This window comes from Felis catus, chromosome X, assembly GCF_018350175.1.
Source record: "Felis catus isolate Fca126 chromosome X, F.catus_Fca126_mat1.0, whole genome shotgun sequence".
Classification (NCBI taxonomy): Eukaryota; Metazoa; Chordata; class Mammalia; order Carnivora; family Felidae; genus Felis; species Felis catus.
Window position 1 is genome coordinate 111,593,934 of NC_058386.1, and position 24,757 is coordinate 111,618,690.

The window sequence follows — 24,757 nt, forward strand, 5'->3', positions numbered from 1 at the left end:
AATATATCTACTGCAGGTACTAAACCTTTCTTCAAACTATACTTCTTCCAACCTCACTGGGTAACAAATTCTAGAATTTTACCACCTGCTGGGTAAACTACTATTTTTTTTTAATTTTTTAATGGTTTTATTCATTTTTGAAAGACAGAGAGATACAGAGCGCTAACGGCAGAGGGGCAGAGAGAGAGAGAGAGAGAGAGAGAGAGAGAGAGACACACACACACAGAATCCGAAGCAGGCTCCAGGCTCTGAGCTGTCAGCACAGAGCCCGATGTGGGGCTCAAACCCACGAACCGTGAGATCATGACCTGAGCTGAAGTTGGACGCTCAGCTGACTGAGCCACCCAGGTGCCCCTAAACTACTATTTTCAATATTTGTCTTGATAATTGCATAATCTCTTTTTTCTTCACAAAAATAGTGTATGTTCAGTGTAAGAAATTCAAACAAAACGCTGTCTCCCTCTTAACGTGTTGAGTGGTGCTTTGGTATCTAGAGTTTTGAATCTTAGCAAGCAAGACTGTGATTACTTGATTCATGTCTTTAAGATTTGTTCACTGAAAGGTTTATACCACTGGGGTTAAAAGCAGATGCTCTAGAATCAGGTTGGATTTGAATCCTGGCTTCTCCCTTACTATCTGGGAGATTGGGCAAGTTACTTAACTATGCCTCAATTTCCTCATCTGTAAAGTGGGGATAATAATAGTACTTACCTTGAAAGATGGTTGTTTGTTCTGAGTGAGACCATCCATGTAAGTCGTTTGGAATAATCTCACATGGTGAGTACTAAGTAAATGCTAGCCATTATTCCTGCTGTGCTACTGTTGACTCTCCTAGATATTTTTCCAGACTAAAAGGGTTCCTTATCCCTTTAGTTTTTCCTGAAACATCAGTTGCTTCTCACCTTTGGTGATTTTAATTGCTCTTCTCTGGACCATTTCTAGAGCTACTAATAACTCTCCTGGGGTTTCATTACCACATCTGCACGAAGTATCCTAGGTTACTTGTCTGAGGTTAATATGATTATTCATTTCAAGTAGCCTTGGCACTGAAAATGGCACCAGAGGTCTTTTTTGCTTTTTTTTTTTTAGCACATTGAGCTGGTACATTTAGAAAATAAATGGAAAACTCCAGCATTAGACCAGGTCCTAACTGATATTTGTGACCTGTTCTTTCTCTTGCTTCTTTTTTTTTAAATTTTTTATAGTTTTTTTTTTAATTTATTTTTGAGAGAGAGACAGAGCATCAGCAGGGGAGGGGCAGAGAGAGACGGAAACACGGAATCTGAAGCAGGCTCCAGGCTCCGAGCTGTCAACAAGAGCCCAACGTGGGGCTCGAACTCGTGAACCGTGAGATCGTGACCTGAGCCCAAGTCAGCCGCTTAACCGATTGAGCCACCCGGGCGCCCCAGTCTCCCACTTCTTGAATATAGGCATTCCCTATAGCACGGCCCCCAAACCGGGTCTCTTTCTACCTTCCCTTCTTTGGAGAACACATGAACTCCCATAACTTCAATATTGTGCATATAGCTCCCAAATCTTTAACCGGTCCTGACTTCACTCGTGAACTGCAGACCCTCTACTTGGCCATCCCGCCGGTCCCTTAAAACCGACCTGTCCAGAGCCAACCTGTACCTCCTGCCTCCCATCTTAACGCTATCAGCAGTCCTGTGTTTTCTAGTTATGCAGGTTCAAAACCCTCCAGTCATCTTCCAGTCGTTCTCCCTCAAGCATTCCCAGTCTACCCAGCCAATCGGTTGCAAAGACGGGTTAATCCTACATCTGCATTGGCTCTTGCATCCAGCCTCCCTTCTCCCTTTTGCATTCCTACTGCAACCGACAAGTTAAGGCCCCCGACTTTTCAGCAAGACTACTGTTCTAACCACTTTTTTCTCACCTTTCTAACTTCTCAGCTGGCCTCACCTCCTGCCCCTTTCTGCTGTCAAATTAACATTGGGGAAGTTTGGGGTTTATTATTTTTTATTTTTTATTTTAGAGAATGCGCGAGCAGGGGAGAGGAGCAGAGGGAGAGAGAGAGAGAGAATCTTTTTTTTTAAAGATTTTTTTAAAAGTTTCTTTTGAGAGAGAGGGAGCGTGGGGGAAGGGCAGAGAGAGAGGGAGAGAGAGAATCCCAAGCAGGCTCCACAATGACAGTGCAGAGCCTGACACAGGGCTGGATACCATGAACCGGGAGATCATGACCTGGGCTGAGAAAAAGACATGTTCAACCACCTGAGCCACCCAGGCGCCCCATCACTGGGGAAGTGTTGACCAGGGAGATAAATGAGTTAAAAATGTCTGCAGCATAAAGACCTTCCAGGTATGGCCTCAGCTTAGTTTCTGGCATTTCCCCCAACACAGGAATTAATCAACTCAACGTTTATCAAGCACATCCAGTAAGCCGAGGACTGTGCTAACCGAGAGGCTAAACTTATCTACACTTTTCAGTGACCAAGTATTTCCTGAACACTTACTATGTACCCAGTACTGTAAAGTCCTCTTTCAGTTTAGTCCTTGAACCGAGTCTATGTCGCTAAGAGAATTTAATGTCCTCTGCAAACGTGGTGATTTCCTTGGTACTCAGTTAAATTTGAGAGACGGTCATGGATGCCCAGATGTGTTTTATTGAATACCTGTTTTGGTTAGACTTTATGCTAGGTGCTGTCGGTAAAGAAATAAGTAACACCTGGTTACTGCCCTCAAGGTTCCCATGACCTGTAGAGTAACAGATCTGTAAATCAAGCATGATAATACTTCAGGAAGGCTTAAGAGAGAGTTGCGCAAGGGGCTGTGGGGGCTCATACAAGGGGCCCCACACTCAGCCCGAGGGCATCCTGGAAAGCTTTAAACTGAGTTTTGTCAGGTGAGCAGAAGTTAGGTGAGGAAAGGGTTGAAGAACATTCAGGCAGAGGGAGTGCATGGAAACGCACATAGATGTAGGAAACCACGTGAAGCATTTGGGAAACTACAAGGACTTCAGAATGGCTGAAGCAACATATATTTTGGGGAGAAGGATGGGCTAGGAGGTAAAGAAGTGGTCGGAAGTCAGGACTTCGGGAGTGTTGTGTGCCACGCTAAGGAGCCAGAACCGAAGACAATGGTGGGGGCGGGGGGGGGGGAAGGTTGGAGCTGGGCTGTGCTATATATAATCAGATTTGTGCTTCAGAAAGATCCCTCTAGTAGAAGTATGGAAGGATAACTGGTGGAGACCATGGCAGAGGTCAGCAAACCTTTCCCATAAAGGACCAGGCAGCAAATAGCTTAGGCTGTTTGCAGGCTCCACAGTCTCTTTGGCAACGACTCAACTCTGCCTTATAGTGCAAAAGCCGCCACAGACCATAAGCAGACAAATGGGCATGGTCGTGGCCAATAAACCTTTACTGATAGACACTGAAATGTGAATTTCACATCATTTTCACGTGTCACAGAATATTCTTTTTTATCCTTTTTTTAACTATTTTTTTATTTTTTAAAATTTACATCCAAATTAGTGAGCATATAGTGAAGCAATGATTTCAGGAGTAGATTCCTTAATGCCCTTACCAGTTAGCCCATCCCCCCTCCCACAATCCCTCCAGCAACCCTCAGTTTGTTCTCCATATTTATGAGTCTCTTCTGTTTTGTCCCCCTCCCTGTTTTTATATTATTTTTGTTTCCCTTCCCTTCTGTTCATCTGTTTTGTCTCTTAAAGTCCTCATAGGAGTGAAGTCATATGATTTGTGTCTTTCTCTGACTAATTTCACTTAGCATAATACCTTCCAGTTCCATCCACGTAGTTCCAAATGGCAAGACTTAATTCTTTTTGATTGCCAAGTAATACTCCATTGTGTGTGTGTGTGTGTGTGTGTGTGTGTGTGTGTGTGTGTATACCACATCTTCTTTATCCATTCATGCGTTGATGGACATTTGGGCTCTTTCCATACTTTGGCTATTGCTGATAGAACTACTGTAAACATTGAGGTGCATGTGCCCCTTCGAAACAGCACACCTGTATCCCCTGGATAAATACCTAGTAGTGCAATTGCTGGGTCATAGGGTAGTTCTATTTTTAGTTTTTTGAGAAAACTCCATCCTGTTTTCCAGAGTGGCTGCACCAGCTTGCATTCCCACAGAATATTCTTCTTTTGATTTTTTTTTTCAGCTATTAAAAAAAATGTATAAAGCATTCCTAGTTTCAGGTCATACCAAAACAGGTGGCAGGCTGGATTCAGCTGGCTGTACATTGCTAATCTCTGGACTAAGGGATCAGAGTGTAGAGAACGTAGCCAACTCTTTTGAGAAGCTCATCGCCGAGGGGGAGAAAGAACTAGTGCGAGAGTGGAGGCAGGTGTAGACAAAGGCCTGTTTCTCAGAAGAGACCTGGAAGTGGTTTGGGAGAACAGGAAGACCAGTTTTTGAATAAATCAGTCACAGGGATGAAAGGTACAGCATAGGGAATGTAGTCAGTGGTATTATAATAGCGCTTCATGGGGACACATGGGAGCTACACTTGTGAGCACAGCATAACGCATAGCCTTGTGGAATCACTCTGTTGGGCACCTGAAACTAACAATGTAACCTATGGCGTATGTCACCTATACTTCAATAAAAAGAAAGATAGTGGACAAGGAGCCATTGCAAACGGTGGAGAGAGATGATTATCAGACTAGATCCTGGAAGAGGCAGGAAGGAGGTCACAGAATGTGGAGTACAGACTGCAGTGTAGGTGGTTTCATCAGAGAGGAGGAAGCACCTCTTTCACCTGAGGCTGGAGGAGAGAAGAAAGGAGGGGCCCTAACCAGATACTTAAGTAGGTTGCGGGGTAAAGACGGTGAAGAGTCTTCTTGAGGGTCTTGATTTTCACAGTGAAAAAGGAGGGAAGGCTCAAAGGGGCTACTAAGTGTCTGGGGCCTGTAAACAGAGGCAGAGTCTGGGGCTTGAAGACATTTGCTTTGTGTGGTCAGGGAAGCAGTCTGTGACTTTGGTGTTTTTCAAGTTCCCGACACTAAAAGAATGATTTGTGCTGAGGCAAAACAGCCTGGGATTAGGTGGTTAGGCCTGAAGAAACAGGTAAACTAATTTTCTTGGTCTTCTGGAGTGACCAAGACAGGTCTGGGGATGGGGCAGTGGGGAGACTGGGAAGGATCCTCACCTGGGCTTCTAGCTTCTCTAAAGTCTAGCCCTGCGTGCACAGGGCAGTGTGGTTAGGCTGGAGCCAGGGTATAGGGGACAGGCAGCCACGAGGTTTCTTGGGAATGCTGACAGACACAGGTACTAAGAGGAGAAAATGGGCTCAGAGTCCCTAGGATAGTTCCTGATGTGACAGAGCCAGAATTTGGAGTTGAACACCTGTTCTAGGTCTTTTTTTTTTTCCAGCTCACTATCCTCACAGAACTTAAAGAGCTAGTTAGTGGAAGTGAGTCCAAAATGGGGTATCTTGGAGTTGCCTGGATGTTATTTGCCTTAGCAAGGAGGTTATATGGCCATGAGATTAAAAAAAAAAAAAGAGTTTGAGAATCAGGACCTCTACTAAGCAGAATAATAGGAATTGGATACCATTAATGGTATGAAATGGTATGAACATTTTCAGAAAGCATTCAGGTCTGTAGTGGGGGGAATGAGCTCATTTCAAAGCAGTTCTAGTTTTTGAGGGGCACCTGGGTGGCTCAGTCTTAGGTTCGACGTCAGACTTCAGCTCACCGCTGATCTCACGGTTTGTGAGCTCGAGCCCCACGTCGGGCTCTGTGTTGACAGCTCCGAGCCTGGAGCCTGCTTTGGATTCCGTGCCTCCCTTCCTCTCTGCCCCTCCCCCGCTTGTGCTCTGTCTCTCAAAAATAAATAAACATTAACTTTTTTTTTTTAAGCAGTTTTAGTTTTTGAGTTTGCTAGGTCCCTCAAAAGGATGTGTGCTCAGTGTCCAACCCGTAGAGGGGTGAAGGGAGGGTGGCAGATCAGAGTTTGGGATTCGCGGTTCATTCACGTAGAGGTAGAGATGAAAGTCCAGAGACTGTAACAGAGAGCCCATACAGACTAAGGTGTGATCTGATACGTATGGGGGAAAATCGGAAGAACTGTGGATTTTCTGGTGTGCCAGGTCGAGAGGCTGAGAGTAAATACTCTTTGAGGAAGAGAGACGAGAGATGGTGCCAAAGGTGACACCAGTTGGGTGAAACGTGCGTTAAGACAGCGTGCAAAAGGTGCAAGAGGATAGGGAGAAACGCGCCACACCTCAAAAGATTTCTTCTTTGGGAGGGGAGAGGAGTGCTTGGAGCTCAGGTAGATTTGAGCACACACCGATTGGATCTTCTTTGCGAGACCGATGAGTGTCTCTGCCCAGGTTCCTGACGTGAACGATAACTCGTATCTCGGGTGGTTTACGTGTGAGGAAAACGGAACGTACCGGCACACGCATATTCCTTGCCTTTGAGTCGAGTCTTTTATGAGCTACTACAGTGTTGTTGTTTTTCCCAGTGAGGGCTGAACAAGGAGAACCCGATTTAAATGAGATGGAGTTCCAGGCATCTCCCAAGGGGACAACTTTTTATCCAGTTAAGAGACACCGGGGGACAATATTGAGATGGCTCATGAAAAAGCTCGAGTCCCCTGAGAGCTATAAGGATAGGACCAAAGTAGACCTAGCGCGATCTGCCTCGGCTTGATTCCGCCCAGCTGAGGGTTCTTTTCCAGAAGGCCGTGGGCTAGATTCGACAGCCTTTCGTTACGTGGCAGTACCTGAGGGTGCGCGTCCGGGGCTGGGGGAAACCCGTGCGGTGGAGACCCGAAAGACGAAGGGATGGGGCCGCACCAACCGGGAGTGTCGCGTCCCCTTTAAGGGCGGCGGCGGCGGCGGCGGCGGCGGCGGCGCCGGCGCGCGCTCCGACGGCTTCCCTGGGGCCCCGCCCCTTTCCCGTGAGCCCTCGGGGAGTGGTCCGACCGCGGGCGGCTGCGGGTGAGGAGCGGGGCGGGGGGCGGGGGGAGTCATGGCTCGACGCGGCTGGCTGCGGGCGCCCCTCAGCCGCGGCGGCGGCGGCGGCCCCGGGGCCCGCCGGCTCATGCGGCCGCTCTGGTTGCTCCTCGCAGTGGGCGTCTTTAGCTGGGCCGGGGCTTCGGACGGCGCCGGCGGAGCGGCGAGAGCCATGGACGAGGAGATCGTGTCCGAGAAGCAAGCCGAGGAGAGCCACCGGCAGGACAGCGCCAACCTGCTCATCTTCATCCTGCTGCTCACCCTCACCATTCTCACGATCTGGCTCTTCAAGCACCGCCGGGCCCGCTTCCTGCACGAAACCGGCCTGGCTATGATTTATGGCAAGTGCCTCAACCCATGTCCGCCCCCTGGCGCTCCCCCTTTCTCTGAACGCCGGCTGCTTCGCCTCCTCTCCTGGCCCTGCTCGGCCTGTGTTCGGCTCCCCTTCTGATGCCTTGTATTTTCTGCCTCGCCTGCCCCCTCACCCCCGTTTCTCTGCCTCACCTCATTTCCTCCTCGGCCTCGTCCCCCGTTTTCTCTGCCTCGCACCCCCTTTCCTTTGCGTGTCCACACCTTTTTTCCTTCGACCCCACCCCCTTTTTCTTCCACGCATCCCCCCCCCCACCCCCGCCTCTGCCTACCGAGCTCGGGACCGGGACCCGGGACTGAGGATGGGAAGGGAGTGGGTGCGGTGTCTGGGATTGGGCTGGGGACTGGGGGAGGGGAAGACAGCCTAGCGATCCATTTCTCTGGGGTGTCAGTTTGTTTAAGGTCCATTGAAGCTGCAGTAGTGCCTCTGCTGCTCAGAATCTGGCGTCCTCTTGGAGCCAAGAGTCCACCTTTACCCATCACCCCCGCTCTTGCTACGCCCTGTCCTTTCGAGGTTGAGAATGAAAACCTTACTCCCGTGTAGCCCTGAACGCGAAAGAAGCTATAAAGAAGGCTTAGGGTATTTTTAATGATGTCCTGGTTTATTGTACTATGCTTGTAACATCTGAGTAGTATACGTGCGGTCGACCCTCCTCATCCAGGCGTACCGAGGTGAGGACAAGGAAGAGTTAAAGATCTCCCAGCGCTGTGTTGTACTATAGGATGATCAGGACAGTTCAGCCGAACAGTAATTAGGAACAGCACATATAGGCAGTATGGGTGACGCTGGTGGCCTAAGGTTATTGACCGATCGTTGAGTAAATGGCTTCAGTCCTTGTGTCTTCGTGTGCTTTCTTTTTGAGATTTATTTACGTATTTTTATATTTTGGTCTTGAGAGTAGGGCAAAGCAAACCATGGGCTTACAGGCGTTTTGGCCTGTGCGGAGGCCTCATGAGAGGAAAAGATACATATTGCTGACTGTCTTAATGTGGTCGTGAGGGTCTATAGACGGCTGAAAAGATGCGTGCAGTCTGTGAGTGAAGATTATCTTCACATGGAACAGGCTTACACTGATGAGCTTGTTGAGCTTTGTTTCCGGACTTGCAAATCGGTAGAAGCAGCCTTGGCACAAAAAGACATTTCTCCACGACCCTCCCCGCCCCCCACCAGCCGTTTCCAGTCCATACAGACTTCTAGAATGTGCATCTCAAGGGTGGCCCAACAAGGTAGTTGTGTGCATCAGGAAAATGCATGAACTCAGGCTTCTTTTTCATTTGTAAGGTAATAAAATGCTAAGCCTATGTGCAAGTATCTCTGCTCCCTAGGATTCTTGGGTTTTAGACATATTAGCTGGTTTTCATATTTCCTATTTTTCTGCATTTTATTTACAGCACCCCTTAAGCTAAATGGCCAGATAAGCTACACATCTCTGTATAATTTCTTGTATAACAATGTAAAATCAAATGTATACATGATTTGTTTATATTTACTGCCCTCAACAAACATTTGCTAGGCAGCCAACTATGTATTAGGCACAGAAAATACAAAGAAATAGATCCCCACCTTCAAAAAACTTTGCTTTCTTGGGCAGACAGGCCATATAAACAAAATAATGGCATCTTAAATTTAGTTAAATGCCAAATGAGTATTATGGTGTTAAAATAAGGAACCGATCACAGAACCCTCTTCCCTCCATATGGAGAGAGAGTACAATGTAGTGGTTAAAGGTGCAAGGCTTTAAGACCAGAGGTCTGCTAATTTTTTCTATGAAGAGTCATAATAATTCGTGTTGATTTTGTGGGTCACATATGTCTCTGTGTCTCTGTTGCATTTTCTTCTTTTTGTTTTTTTCTTTTTAGAAACCTTTTATAAACCTACAAAATGTAAAAACAGTTTTTAGCTCTCGGGCCATGCAAAAACAAACCATCATTGTAAGTCACCAACCCCTGCTTTAGAGCCAGACCTGGGTTCCTGTACCACTGTGCCATCTGTTCTGCGTGATCTTAGACAAGAGTCCCCTACCCTCTTACACTGTCATCTATAAATTGGGAAAAATGATAGTTGGATTATTGCGAGGAAGAATTGTTTTTAGCTTAGTACCTGACCCCTAAGTAAATAATAAATGATAACTGTGATACTATTGTTACTGCTCTTATAACTGCATTTTCTCAGGTTAGGCTCAGAACAGTTCTTTTAATTTCTCTTATAAGTTAAGAGGCAAGCGTAGTGGTTTCTTTCTTTCTTCTTTCTTTCTTTCTTTCTTTCTTTCTTTCTTTCTTTCTTTCTTTTCTTTCTTTCTTTCTTTCTTTCTATCCAATAAGGACTTAGAATTGCCCTGGAAACATTTGCTCCTTGGTAGTTGATATCTTTAACCTCCTCTAACTCTTGAGCTAAATTGAAAGTGGGATTACTGACTGCATTTCCTGGTGTGTCTGAGTTAGTGAAAGGTGATGGAATACCTTAGCATTAGCATTTTGTGAAGGAAAAACAAAGGTATCCCTTGCAGAATATAAAGTAGAAGGATGTTGGGCTCGGTTTGCCACGGCTTGGCATTCTGTAGCCGGTTCCATTTTCTCACTATGGCAATGGAGGTTATGGATGAACAGCCTCCTGACTAATTCCCAAGTCTAACTTGAGAATAGACGGGATTGGGTCGAAGTATTTTCAGTGCCATGGAAATTGATGTTTTTAAATCCTAATTACTGTCTGCCATTTACCTTTTCTTATGACTCTTATACCATCAGAGCTGTTATGTTAATATATGATTTTAAGACCTTTATTTTTCAGCTTGACTTCCAGATGAATAGGCTCCTTACTCTGGGAATATCCAGCCCTCCAAGATTCAGCCCACTGATAGTTTTATTTCTGTGATGTCCTTTTAGCTTCCTAAATCCTGGAAAAATGCTATTTAAAATAAGCCTCTCCTTTATATTTTTGAGAGTCAAGAATAAAAAAAAGAAAAAAAAGCCAATATGGTCAGTTTCTAGATTGTAATATAGCCTAGTTGCTACAGCTACAGACACAGTGTGAAAGCACCCAAGTGTTCTATTCATTGGGCTCGCTTGCTTAAGAAGCTTAAAAGTGAGTCACCTTTAGTAAAAATTGTCAGGGTAGTTAATTAAGTCTGAAAAGTGATCACCCACCGTAGTGTGCTTACAGATTGTATAAAAAGCAAGGGACAGGGAAGAAATGTTTTGCCTGAAACTTATAGTATCCGGGATCCTACACGTAACTGATGTGATTCATCAGTAAATATTAAGTGTCTTTGACGTATGAGATGTGATGGGAAATACAGATATGAGTCATCATCCCTGCCCACAAAGCACTTACGATCTAGTGCCTTAATAGGTAATGTTTGTTGAGCATTATAACACACTCTACAAGTATCATTTCATTTAAAGCTCCTAACAACCCTGTGAGATGGGTACTGTTATCTTTCCCATTTACAGGTAAAGAAATTGGGGCACAGAGAGGTTAAATGACCTGCCTGAAGTGACATAATTTGTAAGTATTGAGCCAGGATTCAAACCCAGTCAGCCTGGCTCAGAAGCCCCATTCTCTTAGCCTGGAACCATATTGCCTTATATTGAAGAGATAAAGCTTAACTGTAACGATAAACTGGTTAGTATTCTCATTACTACATTTGAGAAAACTGAGGTCCAGTGAGAGGTTATCTACCCCAAGGTCACAGACTAGAACTTGATAGAGCCAGAATTAATACATCTATCTGACTTTCAAACTTGTGCTTTTTCTCCTACATCATACACTATGCTGTACTAAATTTCATGAGATCGGATATGTAGAAAGATAATACTTACAGTTGTAAGGGTTTTGGAGGTGGATTGTGAGAGAACGGAGACCTTAACCACTGAAGCAGTTAGTGGTGAGAGCCAGGAGATGATTAGAAAATTAGAGAGGCTTTAGGGGCGCCTGGGTGGCGCAGTCGGTTAAGCGTCCGACTTCAGCCAGGTCACGATCTCGCGGTCCGTGAGTTCGAGCCCCGCGTCGGGCTCTGGGCTGATGGCTCAGAGCCTGGAGCCTGTTTCCGATTCTGTGTCTCCCTCTCTCTCTGCCCCTCCCCCGTTCATGCTCTGTCTCTCTCTGTCCCCAAAATAAATAAACGTTGAAAAAAAAAATTAAAAAAAAAAAGAAAATTAGAGAGGCTTTGGAAATAGAAAAACCAGATATCCATGCTGGTTTTTATCACTTAATGCCAAATACTGTTGGGCAAATCATTTATCCCCATTTTAGTGATGAGGAAACAGTGACTGAGAGATTTATAATAGTGTGGACTGCATAAGGTTATGAGGATCAGATAATATATGCAGAAAGAATTAGGATGGAGATTGATTGACTCAGGGTGCTAGGCGAAAGGATTCCCTTGGAAAAGAGGTTGATCTTTCCCCGAGAAGAGGGGGGGGGGGTTAGGGGAAATGAGCTAATGTTGACATGGAGAGGCATGGGATTGAGGCAGTGTACATCAGATGGCCTATAGCTTCTCTGAAAAGTAGGCAGTGAGATTGAGGATCTGAGAAGGAGGGTCAAGATTGGAAGAGCTACTACAGGGAATGTGCTAGAAGACAAAAAAATAAACACATGTAAAACTAACCAGAGGCTGGCAAAGGCCTTGCCTTTTTTTTTTTTTTTGGCTGTCTTGAAGTCGAGTTGACTTTTAAAACAAAATCTAACAGCATTCTTCAAGAAGTAGATAAATGTTATATACAAACATACACAGATATGTGTATATAAATACATATGTACCTACATACACCATGTGTATATAAATATATATGTACATACGAACACTTGTTAATCTGTAGAAATTTTATCAATTTTGGCCACACTTAATATCCCAGTGATGTTCCTTCCGTATTTTTGGCTATCAGAGGCTTCTAGTGTGATAGCTTGGGAAAATGGGCTGAAATCTATTAGAAAATCAATTTCCATTGATGGCGAGACCTATACGGTGTTGTGGCTTTGGGTGATACTGAGTTCTTTATCCCTGGGAGGGGTTCCAACACAAGAGGGTCAAGAATGTGTAGGAGGGGTGGGGCCTCTCTGTTTTGTGAAAGATAGCGCTGCTTTGTGGTTGTATTCTTTGTTGCCTGTTAGTGGTGATTTTAAATTTCGTGATATCAATATTTTTTTGTGCCTCTGTGGGAGGCTAGAAGTTTCCGCCTTATCCCTTTAACAAAGCCCTCTTTTTGTGCACTTTCTCTTGACTGAGAATTGCTTTAACTCCATGATGATGATTTGACCTTTCACAGAACCCCAATTAACTTGAACTGTCAACTTTATTCAAAGAAATTCCAGTTTTTCAGATGTCTGATGCTGTAATAAAAGGATCTTGATTTTTTCCAACCTAAGTAATTATTCTCCTCACTGAAGTTTTAACTGCCAAAGTGTGTGTTCCAAATTTGTCCAAGCGCTGAGCCCTCCTCAGGGCACCCAGCGACATTTCAGCTTTGAGTCAGAGTGCAATAGAATGGGTAGATACCATTCCTTACACAGTCAGGCTTAAGGACTTGGAAAGAATTTGTACTGCTGTTATTATTTGTAGTAGCTTAGCTTTGATTTTTGCACATACACATAAGGGGGTAACTTTTTCTGCACCTCTTAATTAGGTCTTATGGGATAGTGGACAAAAGAGCTTTTACCGTATCATGTAGGCAGGATGACTGTGGACCTATAGCCTTTTCTCACCCAGGCTGTGTTTATCAAACCCAGTTGATACCCAGCCATCACTTTTTCATTTTGGTTTTTAGAGGTGGGCTATTTTCACGGTGTATCTTTCATTGTTTTAATTTTTATTTTTAATTTTTTTTTAAGTTTATTTATTTATTTTGAACGACAGAGAGAGTGAGCATGAGCAGGGGAGGGGCAGAGGGAGGGGGAGAAAGAGAGAATCCCAAGCAGGCTCCGTGCTGTCAGCACAGAGCCAGACATGAGGCTTGAACTCCCAAGCCATGAGATCATGACCTGAGCCGAAATCCAGTTGGATGCTTAACTGACTGAGCCACTTAGGCTCATTTTTTAAATTTTTAAATAAGTGTATACTTCACTCATTTCTTGCACCTCCCACCCCACCTCCTGTCTCTGGCAACCACCAGTCTGTTCTCTGTATCCATGAGCTTGGTTTTGTTTTGTTTTGTTTTGTTTGATTCCACATATAAGAGGTATCATAATGGTATTTGTCTTTCTCTGTATGATTTATTTCACTTAGCATAAGTGAACCTCTTCAGGGTCCATCCATATTGTTATAAATGGCAAGATTTCATTCTTTTTTATGGCTGAATAATATTCCAGTGTGTGTGTGTGTGTGTGTGTGTGTGTGTGTGTGTGTGTATACATACCACATTTTCTTTCTCCATTCATCCATCGATGGCCATTTAGGTTATTTCCATATCTTGCCTATTGTAGATGATGCTGCAGTGCACATGGGGGTGCATATTATCTTTTTGAGTAGTGCTTTTGTTTACCTCTGATAAATACCCCAAAGTAGAATTACTAGATCATATGGGAGTTTTATTTTTAATTTTTTGAGGAATCTCCATACTAGTTTTCATAGTGGCTGCACCAATTTACAATCCCACCAACAGTGCACAAGGGCTCCCTTTTCTTCACATCCTTGCCAACACTTTTTATTATTTATCGTCTTTTTGATCTTAGCCATTGTAACAGGTATGAGGTGATCTCGTCATGGCTTTAATCTGCATTTCCCCATTTCCCTGATGCTTAATGATGTTGAGCATGCTTTCGTGTACCTGTTGGCCATCTCTATGTCTTCTTTGGAAAAATGTTCAGATCTTCTGGCCACTTTTTAATCAGATTTTTTTTTTTTTTTTGCTATTGAGCTATGTGAGTTCTTTATGTATTTTGGATATTAGTCCCTTATCAGATATATGGCCTGAAAATATTTTCTCTTTCATTTATTTTCAATCTGAAACTTTGTTAAAACTTTTTAAAAGGTTGAGATCATCGTAATGTGTAGTAGTTATTCATTGCTGCTCACTTTAAAAAACGCATGACTGTAATTTGCCTCGGAGAATCCCTCATCTCTGCTCCCTCCCCACTTCTTAGCTCTTCTCCTCTGCCCCCATTTCATCACTTCCCACTCTGGTCTGACTTTTGCCCCTACCACTCCACTGAGACTGCCCTTACCAAGGTCACCTGGGAGCTCCTCGTTGCCAAACCCAATGGACACTTTTTAACACCTGTCTTCCTTGACTTTGCTGCAGCATTGACTACATCACTCCCTCCTCTCTTCTTCCTACTCCTGTTGCTTTTCCTTCTTAGACGCCTCCATCAGTTGCCCCTCCTCTACCAGCTTCTTCATGTTGGCTATTAAATGTTGGGATAAAGCTCTGGGCGTATATCCATAGTCCTCTTCCCATTTTATTTGCTCCCCAGGTAATCTCAAAGGCACCTGACTTCAGCCATCTCCACTTGAGACCCCGTACTTCCTTGAGCTTCAGATCCCACATACTCCACTGTGCATGTGTCACAGGTACATCAAACTCAGCATGTCCAAAACAGAACTGTACGTTTTCCCCTGTGAATCTTTTCCCTTTCTCACAGAATGGCCCTGTTGCTACCTGTCCGGTCGCTCAGGCCAGCTTACCCACCTAGTTGCCAAGTCAGTTTGGCTCCCAGTCTTTCTCCCAGTCTCCTCCCTTCCTCCTGGTCTACTCAGTCACTGAATCCTTCTAAAGGATAATACCTTCTAAAAATCTTTCTCTGTCCCTTTTTCTGCTCTCTTAGATTAAGCCCTAAGCTCTTAGTGCCTGAATGACTGCAGTGGCCTTCTCTCTGGCCTCTTTGAACCTCCGTAGTCTAGACCAACCATCTCTTTCTAAAATAGAAATCTGATGTCAAGCCCCTGCTTATTTATAACCCTTCTCTGACTTCCTTTCGTTTTCGAGATATAGTCTAAACTCTCTTCTCCAACTTGCAAGGTCTTTTCTGACTCAGCTCTTGCCGATCTTTTACACCTGAGCTCTGCCACTTTATAACCCAGCCATACTGAGCTACGTGTGATTCCCTGAATGGGCTGTGTTCTCTCGCTCTTCTGTGACTGGATGTGTACTACTGTGCCTCCTACCTGGAAAACCTCTTTTACTTGTTTCCTTGCTTAGGTGACATCTTTGGAAAGGCTTCCCTATTGTCCCACTTCCTCAGGCTTGGTTAGGTACCTCTTTTCTGTTTTTATAACACCTTGTATAACACCTTGTGCTGTAATTGTTTATTTTGCCTGTTTTGCTAACTGGACTGAGGGCTACTTGGGGGAGGGACCTTGTTTTCATCTCTGAACCCTGGGGACCTTCTCAGCACAATACTCTGTTTGTATATATTAAAAGGATGGTTGGCAAGTTAGTGTGAAAGGCAACAGGGAGGTAAAATGTGATAGTGGTGTGCTGTACATCTTGGAGTTAAGCAAAGATCCAGAAGTTTGAGTTCAGTTTGCAGTTGAAGTATATCTATACAATAAAGTATTATTTGACCATAAAAAGGAACGAAGTTCTGATACATGCTACAACATGGATAAACCTTAAAAACATGATGCTAAGTAAAGAAGGCAGACCTACAAAGTCGCATATTATAGGATTCTATTTGTATGAAATGTCCAGGATAGGCAAATCTATATATAGGGAAAACAGATTAGTGATTGCCGGGGCCTAGGAGTTGAGGGGAGTGGAAATGACTGCTAATAGGTATGGGGTTTCTTTTGGGAGCAGTGAAAATGTTTTGGAATTGGATGGTGGTGATCAGTATACAACTTTGTGAATATACTAAAAGCCACTGAATTGTGTGGTTTAAAAAGGTAAACTTTATGGTATGTGGATTACATCTCAGTAAAGCCATTATTAAATAGTTTGATCAACATAGATTTTGTTTGTGCACACTTGAATACCAATATGATGATCCAAGAACAATTCTAGCAATATGTTGATGTCATAGTGCCAGGCTGAGAACTTCTATTCCGTGTTTTGATTTTAAAGCACATGTTTTAAAATTACAATCTGACCTTTTAGTGGTAGAAGAACTGGATCGATCCGCAAATATTATTGACGTTCCAATTTGTTAAGTGTGTATGGTTTGGCCAACCCGGTACTGTAGGGTTGAGTTATTTCTCAATAACTTGAGAAATGTTGTGTTTTGTTTAACAGTCTTGTGAATAGGCGGATGGAGGGGGAGGTGGTAAACATATTTCTAACACGATCACACTGTCCGTTTGGGACACCTTAGAGCATATTCTGTGTGCAGGTAATTTGAAGGTGTTTTTTCATTTTGTTACATTTGTCATCACTTACTTCTTGTTGACTTAGAAAGGCAGTGATATATGCTGTACCCTAGGGAATGTTTTTCCCTCTTGTCCCACTGTAGTATATGAATATTGGACTCAGATTTGTGAATTGAGTAATACTTTAAAATATAACTGCGTTCAGCCTAAAAATTGGTTCTGAAGCACAGGGGACTATCATAAGAGTTCTTTTGCTCTCAACCCAAAGGTATGTATGGGGTATAAAAGAAGTAGTCTTTGTCCTAGAGAAGAGCTTATATGGTTCTTTTATTATTTCCAGGTCTTTTGGTGGGCCTTGTGCTTCGATATGGCATTCATGTCCCAAGCGATGTAAATAATGTGACCCTGAGCTGTGAAGTGCAGTCAAGCCCAACTACCTTATTGGTAAATGTTAGTGGGAAATTTTATGAATATACACTTAAAGGAGAGATCAGTTCACATGAACTCAATAACGTGCAAGATAATGAAATGCTTAGAAAGGTAAGTTCTCAGTTAAAGGGACTATTGGGATTTTTTAAAAAAGTGTATATGTAACTAGCAGCAAAATGATTCAGGAGAAAAATTTATAATGAATTTTTAATGATGTTTAAAATCATCTGTCTTTTAAAATGGAGAAAGATCTCAATTAACAAACGTAATGCTAAGGAAATGGACATCTGTACATTTCATTTTCTGATTGAGGCTAAGTACTGTAATCCTTTTTGTTTCACTGCATGATGTTTATAATTGTAATAAATGGTGACCAGTATTGACTTGAGCAGAATTCATAAGCATTTCTTTCAATTTGCAGATGGTCTTTAGAGTTTTATCGTACATCAGCACATTGAGTAATACCTAAAATATTCCATTAATATTTCTCTGAATTCTTTCTTGCTTTGATTGCATTCTATACTGAGGACAATTTAATCTTTCTTTGATTCATAATCTGGCACAACTTCAGGGTCCCCATTCTGAGTATCAGTTATTGTACCATGCTGTGCATAAAGCTTTATGTAGGAGGCTGTGTTGCAGTCTTACTGGCTCCCAGACATTCCTGGAGCTGCTTTCTCCTGTCCCCATCATAGTCCCCCCTCCCATGAAGCTTCTAAGGGCTTCATCGCGCATGTCTCTTTTTTTCCGCCCACCCTTGGCCATTTGCCTCCATTTCTGTCTTCTGCATGGGCAGGACTTGGCTCTCACAGCTACTTGGTTGTGGTCCTGACCATCTTTAATGCTTTTTAAAATTTCATACGAACTTCATTTACTTTGCAGCAAGAGTTCTTTCCACCTGTGGAAAATTTCAGTTCCTTAGAAGTTCTAGTAAATAAAATTTTAGCATGGGCTATGTGTGTAGCTGCTTTCTGTTCATGTCAGATCCTACCGTAGCCTCATGAACAGAAAGGGGTGCCTGTATTATTATAGGGAATAGATATTAAAAGAAATAGGCTGTCAGGACTAGAAATCTTAGTCACACAGAAGTATTTTAACTGTAATATTATGCTATATATTTTTAGGGATGTTCCCTATGTAAGAAGTCTGTTTCTTCTTGCCAGCAATAATGCCATACCCCCCAAATTTTATTACCAGTTTGAGGTCTCTTTTATTTAAAGCAAAGATATGTTCATGGTTTTTTTTTCCCATTTTAAAGATTTTTTAAATATTTATTCTTGAGACAGAGACAGACAGAATGTGAGCAGGGGAGGGACAGAGAGAGACACACACACACACAGAACCCGAAGCAGGCTCCAGGCTCCGAGCTGTCAGCACAGAGCCTGACGCGGGGCTTGAACTCACCGGCCGTGAGACCATGACCTGAGCCGAAGTTGGACACAACACACTGAGCTACCCAGGCGCCCCCCCACCATTTTTAAGATTTTTAATGTCATAGTATTTTTTTAACGGTTTTTATTTTTTTTTAATTTACATCCAAATTAGCATATAGTGCAACAATGATTTCAGGAGTAGATTCCTTAGTGCCCCTTACCCATTTACCCCATCCCCCCTCCCACAACCCCTCCAGCGACCCTCTATTTGTTCTCCATCTTTATGAGCCTCTTCTGTTGTGTCCCCCTCCCTGTTTTTATATTATTTTTGTTTCCCTTCCCTTCTGTTCATCTGTTTTGTCTCTTAAAGTCCTCATAGGAGTGGAGTCATGTGATTTTTGTCTTTCTCTGACTAATTTCACTTAGCATAATACCCTCCAGTTCCATCCACGTAGTTGCAAAGGGCAAGATTTCCTTATTTTTGATTGCCGAGTAATACTCCATTGTATAAATATATATACCACATCTTCTGTATCCATTCATCCATCGATGGACATTTGGGTTCTTTCCATACTTTGGCTACTGTTGATAGTGCTGCCATAAACAATGGGGTGCACGCGTCCCTTCGAAACAGCACACCTGTATCCCGTGGATGAATGCCTAGTCGTGCAACTGCTGGGTTGTAGGATAGTTCTATTTTTAGTTTTGTGAGGAACCTCCATCCTGTTTTCCAGAGTGGCTGCACCAGCTTGCATTCCCATGTCATAGTATTTTTTAATGTTTATTTATTCTTGAGCGAGAGAGCGACAGAGCATGAGTTGGGGAGGGGCAGAGAGAGAGACACAGAGACACAGAGTCTGAAGCAGGCTCCAGGCTCTCCAGGCACAGAGCCCGACGTGGGACTCAAACCCACGAACTGTGAGATCCTGATGGGAGCTGAAGTCGGAAGCTTAACCTGCTGAGCCACCCAGGTGCCCCTAATGCGTGTATTGTAACACGCTTTCCACAGATAGGACTTAACAGATGGCTCCGACACTGTCTCCTTGTCGTTTGGTTGAGAAATAGAACAACAGCTATCCTATATGAAACATTTTGCAGTTACCACGGTAATATTCTTGCCTTTCACCAGTTTAAAATTAAATCTTTTTTCTTTTTGATAATTTGATAATGTAATGCGAGGTCTCCTAAGGGAATTCATCTAAAAGAACTCTTTATTTTAACAGGTTACCTTTGATCCAGAAGTATTTTTCAACATATTGCTTCCTCCTATCATATTTTATGCAGGATATAGTCTGAAAAGAGTAAGTGCTTTTGTATTTCATATACTTTGAACGACCTTAACCTCCATGGGCTTTTTCATCTTTGTCACTTCAGAAATAGGCAGTTCTTTCCAGGTTTCCCTCCCTTCTCTCCCTGCTGAAATTTATGCCTGCACAAAAATTCTTTCTCTTATTTCCTTTAATGAATAATGCATTTAATATTAGCAAAGCAGACTAGAATAGAAAGCCTTTTCTTTTTCAAATAATTGGTAAGTATTCTAACACACTGTAACTTTTTTTTTTTGTCAGAGACATTTCTTTCGAAACCTTGGGTCTATCCTAGCATATGCTTTTCTTGGAACAGCAATTTCTTGTTTTGTAATTGGGTAAGTACTTGAAGGTTAAAACATTTTTTATCCTTCAAATTATACTTTTTAAATAATGCATATTCAATTTTTGCGGTATTGTGTTCCTGAGTGTGTCTAAGGACCTTTTTCAGTAAAATGTATTCACATAGATATCAAGTTGTTTGAATTTTCCTTAAGGCCAAGGTATTACCATATTTAAATGACATGAGTTAAATTTGCGATTAGTCACCGAGTACTATAGTAGACCCATCCTCTTAGGATATTCTAACTTCTGTAACAGTTACTGTTTTCTCTAAAGTAGAAATGTGTTTATTGACCAGGTCAATAATGTATGGCTGTGTCACACTGATGAAAGTGACCGGACAGCTTGCGGGAGATTTTTACTTTACAGACTGTCTGCTGTTTGGTGCCATTGTATCAGCAACTGACCCAGGTATGTGTCCACGAGAGGGGAGCTTAAGTTCTTAAGTACTTACGGTCCCATGTTTTGCCAGCAAAACGGTGTGTGTGTGATCCTTCCTTTAGGTGTAGAATTCATAAATTCCCATAGTATACTTTCCAACTGTGGAGGAAAAAACAAAATGTATGGGCCCTTTTGGCTTAAACATACATTTTGTTTTTATTTTATTTTATTACCTTTGCTCATTAGTGGTCCACAGTTTGATGCTATTTAGATGGGCTCTAAGGCCTTTGCTTCAGAAATTCAGGTTGGTTCTATCTTTAGTAATTGGGTATTTGGTGACTATGAACTAGATTAGTTAAAATGGGTAATAATAGTATATTCTTTCAAGCTTCTGGAAACCATTTCCTTAAAAATCTAATGTTTATATTCAACTATCTGCATTTAAGAGTAAGAAAAACAGTTTTTAAATGATTGTTAGAAGGCAGTTGTGTGGGGTACCTGGGTAGTTTAGTCAGTTGAGGGCCCTACTCTTGATTTCAGCTCAGCTCATGATCCTAGAGTCATGGGATTGAGCCCTACATTGGGCTCCATGCTGACCATGGAGCCTGCTCGAGATTCTCTCTCTCTCTCTCTCTCCCTCTCTCTCTCTCTCTCTCTCCCTCTCTCTCTCTCTCTCTCCCTCTCTCCCTCTCTCCCTCTCTCTCCCTCTGCCCCTCTCTCCCCCTTGCACACTTGCTCTATCTCTCTAAAATAAAAAAATAAAAATATTTATAAATATGTATTAAAAAAGAAGGCAGTTGTGCCTCTATAAGCGTGATTTGGCATCATTGGTGGGCCTTACTGTACATTAAAGGATTGGTTTTACAGCTATGAAATAGTTTTGATATGAGCACAGCTGGAGAATGAATGTAATTCTATAGAGTTAGTTTGTAGCTTTTGTGATACAGTACTGGTGAGCCTCACAGCTACATTCACATTAGGAATCTAGAGAATATGCACACTGGGGGCACCTGGGTGTCTCAGTCGGTTAAGCGTCCAACTTTGGCTCAGGTCATGATCTTATGGTTTGTGAGTTCGAGCTTGGCGTCGGGCTCTGTGCTGACGGTTCAGAGCCTGGAGCCTGCAACGGATTCTGTGTTTCCCTCTCCCTCCATCCCCCACTCACACTCTGTCTCTCAAAAATAAATATTAAAAATTTAGAGAATATGCAGGCTGAAGACGTAGCAATGGGAACATAGACTGCAGTTTTTGAACTCAGGATGCAGGGTTTCTTTTACTAGGCTTTAGAACCTTGGCAGAGGTTTGTTCTGTTTTACTTTTTGCCCTTGTTCATTTACTGATCTACTTTAATTGTCATCCAGTACAATTCAAGTTATGATCTTAAGGTTAACTCTGAATTCCTGTGTTAACTGATAACACAGGGAATTATATTACAGGAAGTAGGAAAATATGTTCTCTATATGAGATGATTTTATAAAGCTCAGAGGGCATTTTAGAGAGGCGTTTGTGTAGTTTAACATTTTTAAAACTGAAAATCAAATTGCTCCCTTAAAGACAATAAAGGCTGCCACCTTACTGTTTAGAGCTGCATGCATTATCAGTGTGAAAATAGGATTGGTTTTTGCAAGGAGCCAGTGGTCTCTCTTTTCTGGGTCCTTTTGCTTGGAAGCAAGGTCCTCGACTGCAGTGTCTATGAGAAATCTGAGTCAATTGGACTAGCTACGTTACTTCAGTCTTCCGGTTTTGTTTTGGTTACAAAACATTGCCGGAATGGCTCTAGCGAAACTGTTTTGCTTATATTAAGTTGGACAGTTACATCTCTTCTGAGTTATATAGGCATTTGCCCCTATAATAATTCTGTTATTTTATAATTGTATACTTGTTAGAAGGGTGAGCTGTAAATCCTCTTCTCAAAATTCTTCAGCACTGCTTTTGCCCTCCTTTTCTCCTCCCCTTGGTAAGCGTTTATCTCCATATATTCCAGATGAAATGCTTTGCAGTAGAAACTACGTCTTTTAAAATGGAAGTTTCCTGTTTTGTTGGTTGGCACTTGAAAGAGCTATCCCATCTCTGGTTATAATATTCTTTCATGTGTGCTCGGGTTTGTCTAGGGAGTGAGCTGTATGTGACTCAGCAATCAAAGTTATAATGCAACTTCAGTCTCATCTGATTTTCTAAGAATTCTCATAGAATTGTTGCCTAGAAGGATTTTTTTTATCTTCTCAAGCTGTAATCGTCTGATCATTGGCTTCTTATTAAATATAGAAGCTATAACTCTGGTCATAAATTTTATCTCAACCAATACCAAACTTGTGCCTTTCACTTCCTACTGTCTTGGCTAACCCAGTGTGCTTGAAATTTGCCAGTCAAATAGAAATGAGTTGTAAGTCTCCAAAGAAAAAAAGGAAATTTGCAGGAAGAGATGCTTTTCATAATACCCTTCTTCATCAAAGATTAATGATTGCCTGGTCTGTAAGAAATTTTGTATATATTCTTTATGGAAAAGAAATATACAAGACAAGAATATTAGCATTTGCATGACACATATAGGTCAACTCAGTCCTCCAAGCTAATTTCAGCTCTTTGTAAGATAAAGGAGATGTTGCAGGTACACAATTAGGGAAGAGAGAAGTATCGACATGAACTTACCTAATCTTTAATATGATAAGAGAATGTTTATTGGGATTGGATCCTACGAGGTAGAGATGAATTTCTAAGTAACCATCATAATCACGTGTGGAGACGACTATGTTATATTTGTAATATCTGAATATTCCTCTGACCCTTTCTACTTGCTAGTGACTGTCCTTGCCATATTCCACGAGCTTCAAGTGGATGTTGAACTCTACGCACTTCTTTTTGGGGAGAGTGTCCTCAATGACGCCGTTGCCATAGTGCTGTCTTCGTAAGTGTTCTTTTTTCTTACTATATTCTGTATATTCAATGTCAGGGTACTAGGAACCACAAGTTACTTATTGAATAAAGTGCATTATGAATGCAGACATTTGAAAGAATGAGGCTTTTGTTTCCTCTTAAAGAAATACATACTTACAGACAACATGGAAAATTCCAGGAAGAAAAAGGAAGAAAAAATGATATGTCCTCCTCACACCTAAAGACAGTTACTATAAAGATTCAGGGTACATTGCCTTTTATTTTTGTTTTGTATCCATGCTATTTTTACACAGTTGTGATTATGGCGTGTATATAATTTTTTATTCTTTTTTTTAACATTATACTATGAATGTTTCTCTTTAAATTAAATTTTGGAACAGATAATATATTTATGTGGTTCAAAAATCAAAACCATATAGAGAGGTGACATAGAAAAGTCACATTTTTACTCCTGTTCTCATCCACCTGTCCCTCCAGCCCCTGATATGTAACCTTTTTTATTAATTTCTTGTGTGTCTTCCTGTGTCTTATACAAATGCAAATACACATATGAATAAATATTTTTATTTGCCTCTTAGTTCTTATTTTAAAAGCATGATAAATATGTTCTATACCTAGCTTTCTCTCATGCAACTATATCCTGGAGATCTTTCCATATCAATACAGAGGGTTTACTCATTCTGTGTACTATACTATGAACTGTATTATAGTTTATTTAATCAGTCTCCTATTGCTGGAAACTTAAGAGTTTTCAGTCCTTTGCTATCCCAAGCAATGCTGCAGTGATTAACCTTGAACTCACCTGTTTTATACGGACAGAGGTATATTAGTGGGATAATTTTCCAGAAGTGAGATTAGCATGTTAAACGGTAAATACATTTGTAATTTTTTTTTTAACGTTATTTATTTTTGAGAGACAGAGCATGAGTGGGGAAGGGGCAGAGAGAGGAGGAGACACAGAATCCGAAGCAGGCTCCAGGCTCTGAGCTGTCAGCACAGAGCTCGACACGGGGCTTGAACTCACAAACTGCGAGATTATGACCTGAGCCAAAGTCAGATGCTCAACTGACTGAGCCACCCAGGCGCCCCAATACATTTGTATTTTTGTTAGACATTGCTAAATCGCCCGTCAAAGAGATTATGCCATTTTGTACTTTAACCATTGAATTATGGGAGTGCCTGTTTCCTCATAGCTTCACCAACAGAATATTTGTCAAACTTTTGTATTTTTGCCAATTTGATGATTGAGCAATCTCTCGTTGTAGTTCAAGTTGTATTTCTCTTCTTTAACATAAGCATTGCAGAAACATTTGTTAATTTTCAGAAGTGCCAAATAATACACTTTTTAAGGACAGTTATTGAAATGAGCAATATTTTAATCTACTTATAGAAATTACTATGCATGTTATTAGAAGTGTTTGCAGGTGAATGATTCTAAACCTCTGAGGAATTCAATCCTGCCAACCCACTCCTACTAAG

The 24,757-nt window shown here is 42.1% G+C and overlaps 1 protein-coding gene across 4 annotated transcripts in view; it reads left to right on the forward strand.

Annotated features, from left to right (window-relative positions):
* Positions 1–24,757, forward strand: part of SLC9A6 (solute carrier family 9 member A6) — a 63,471-nt gene that overhangs the window by 2,661 nt on the left and 36,053 nt on the right. For 2 of the 4 annotated variants that reach the window (XM_019824357.2, XM_004000935.4), the window contains exons 1-6: positions 6,932–7,281; positions 16,892–17,091; positions 19,577–19,654; positions 19,922–19,998; positions 20,301–20,413; positions 23,183–23,288. In XM_019824357.2, coding sequence (XP_019679916.1) covers positions 6,957–7,281; positions 16,892–17,091; positions 19,577–19,654; positions 19,922–19,998; positions 20,301–20,413; positions 23,183–23,288 — 899 coding nt within the window. In that variant the 5' untranslated portion in view covers positions 6,932–6,956. The other 2 variants (XM_019824359.3, XM_019824358.3) reach the window with 2 other exon arrangements.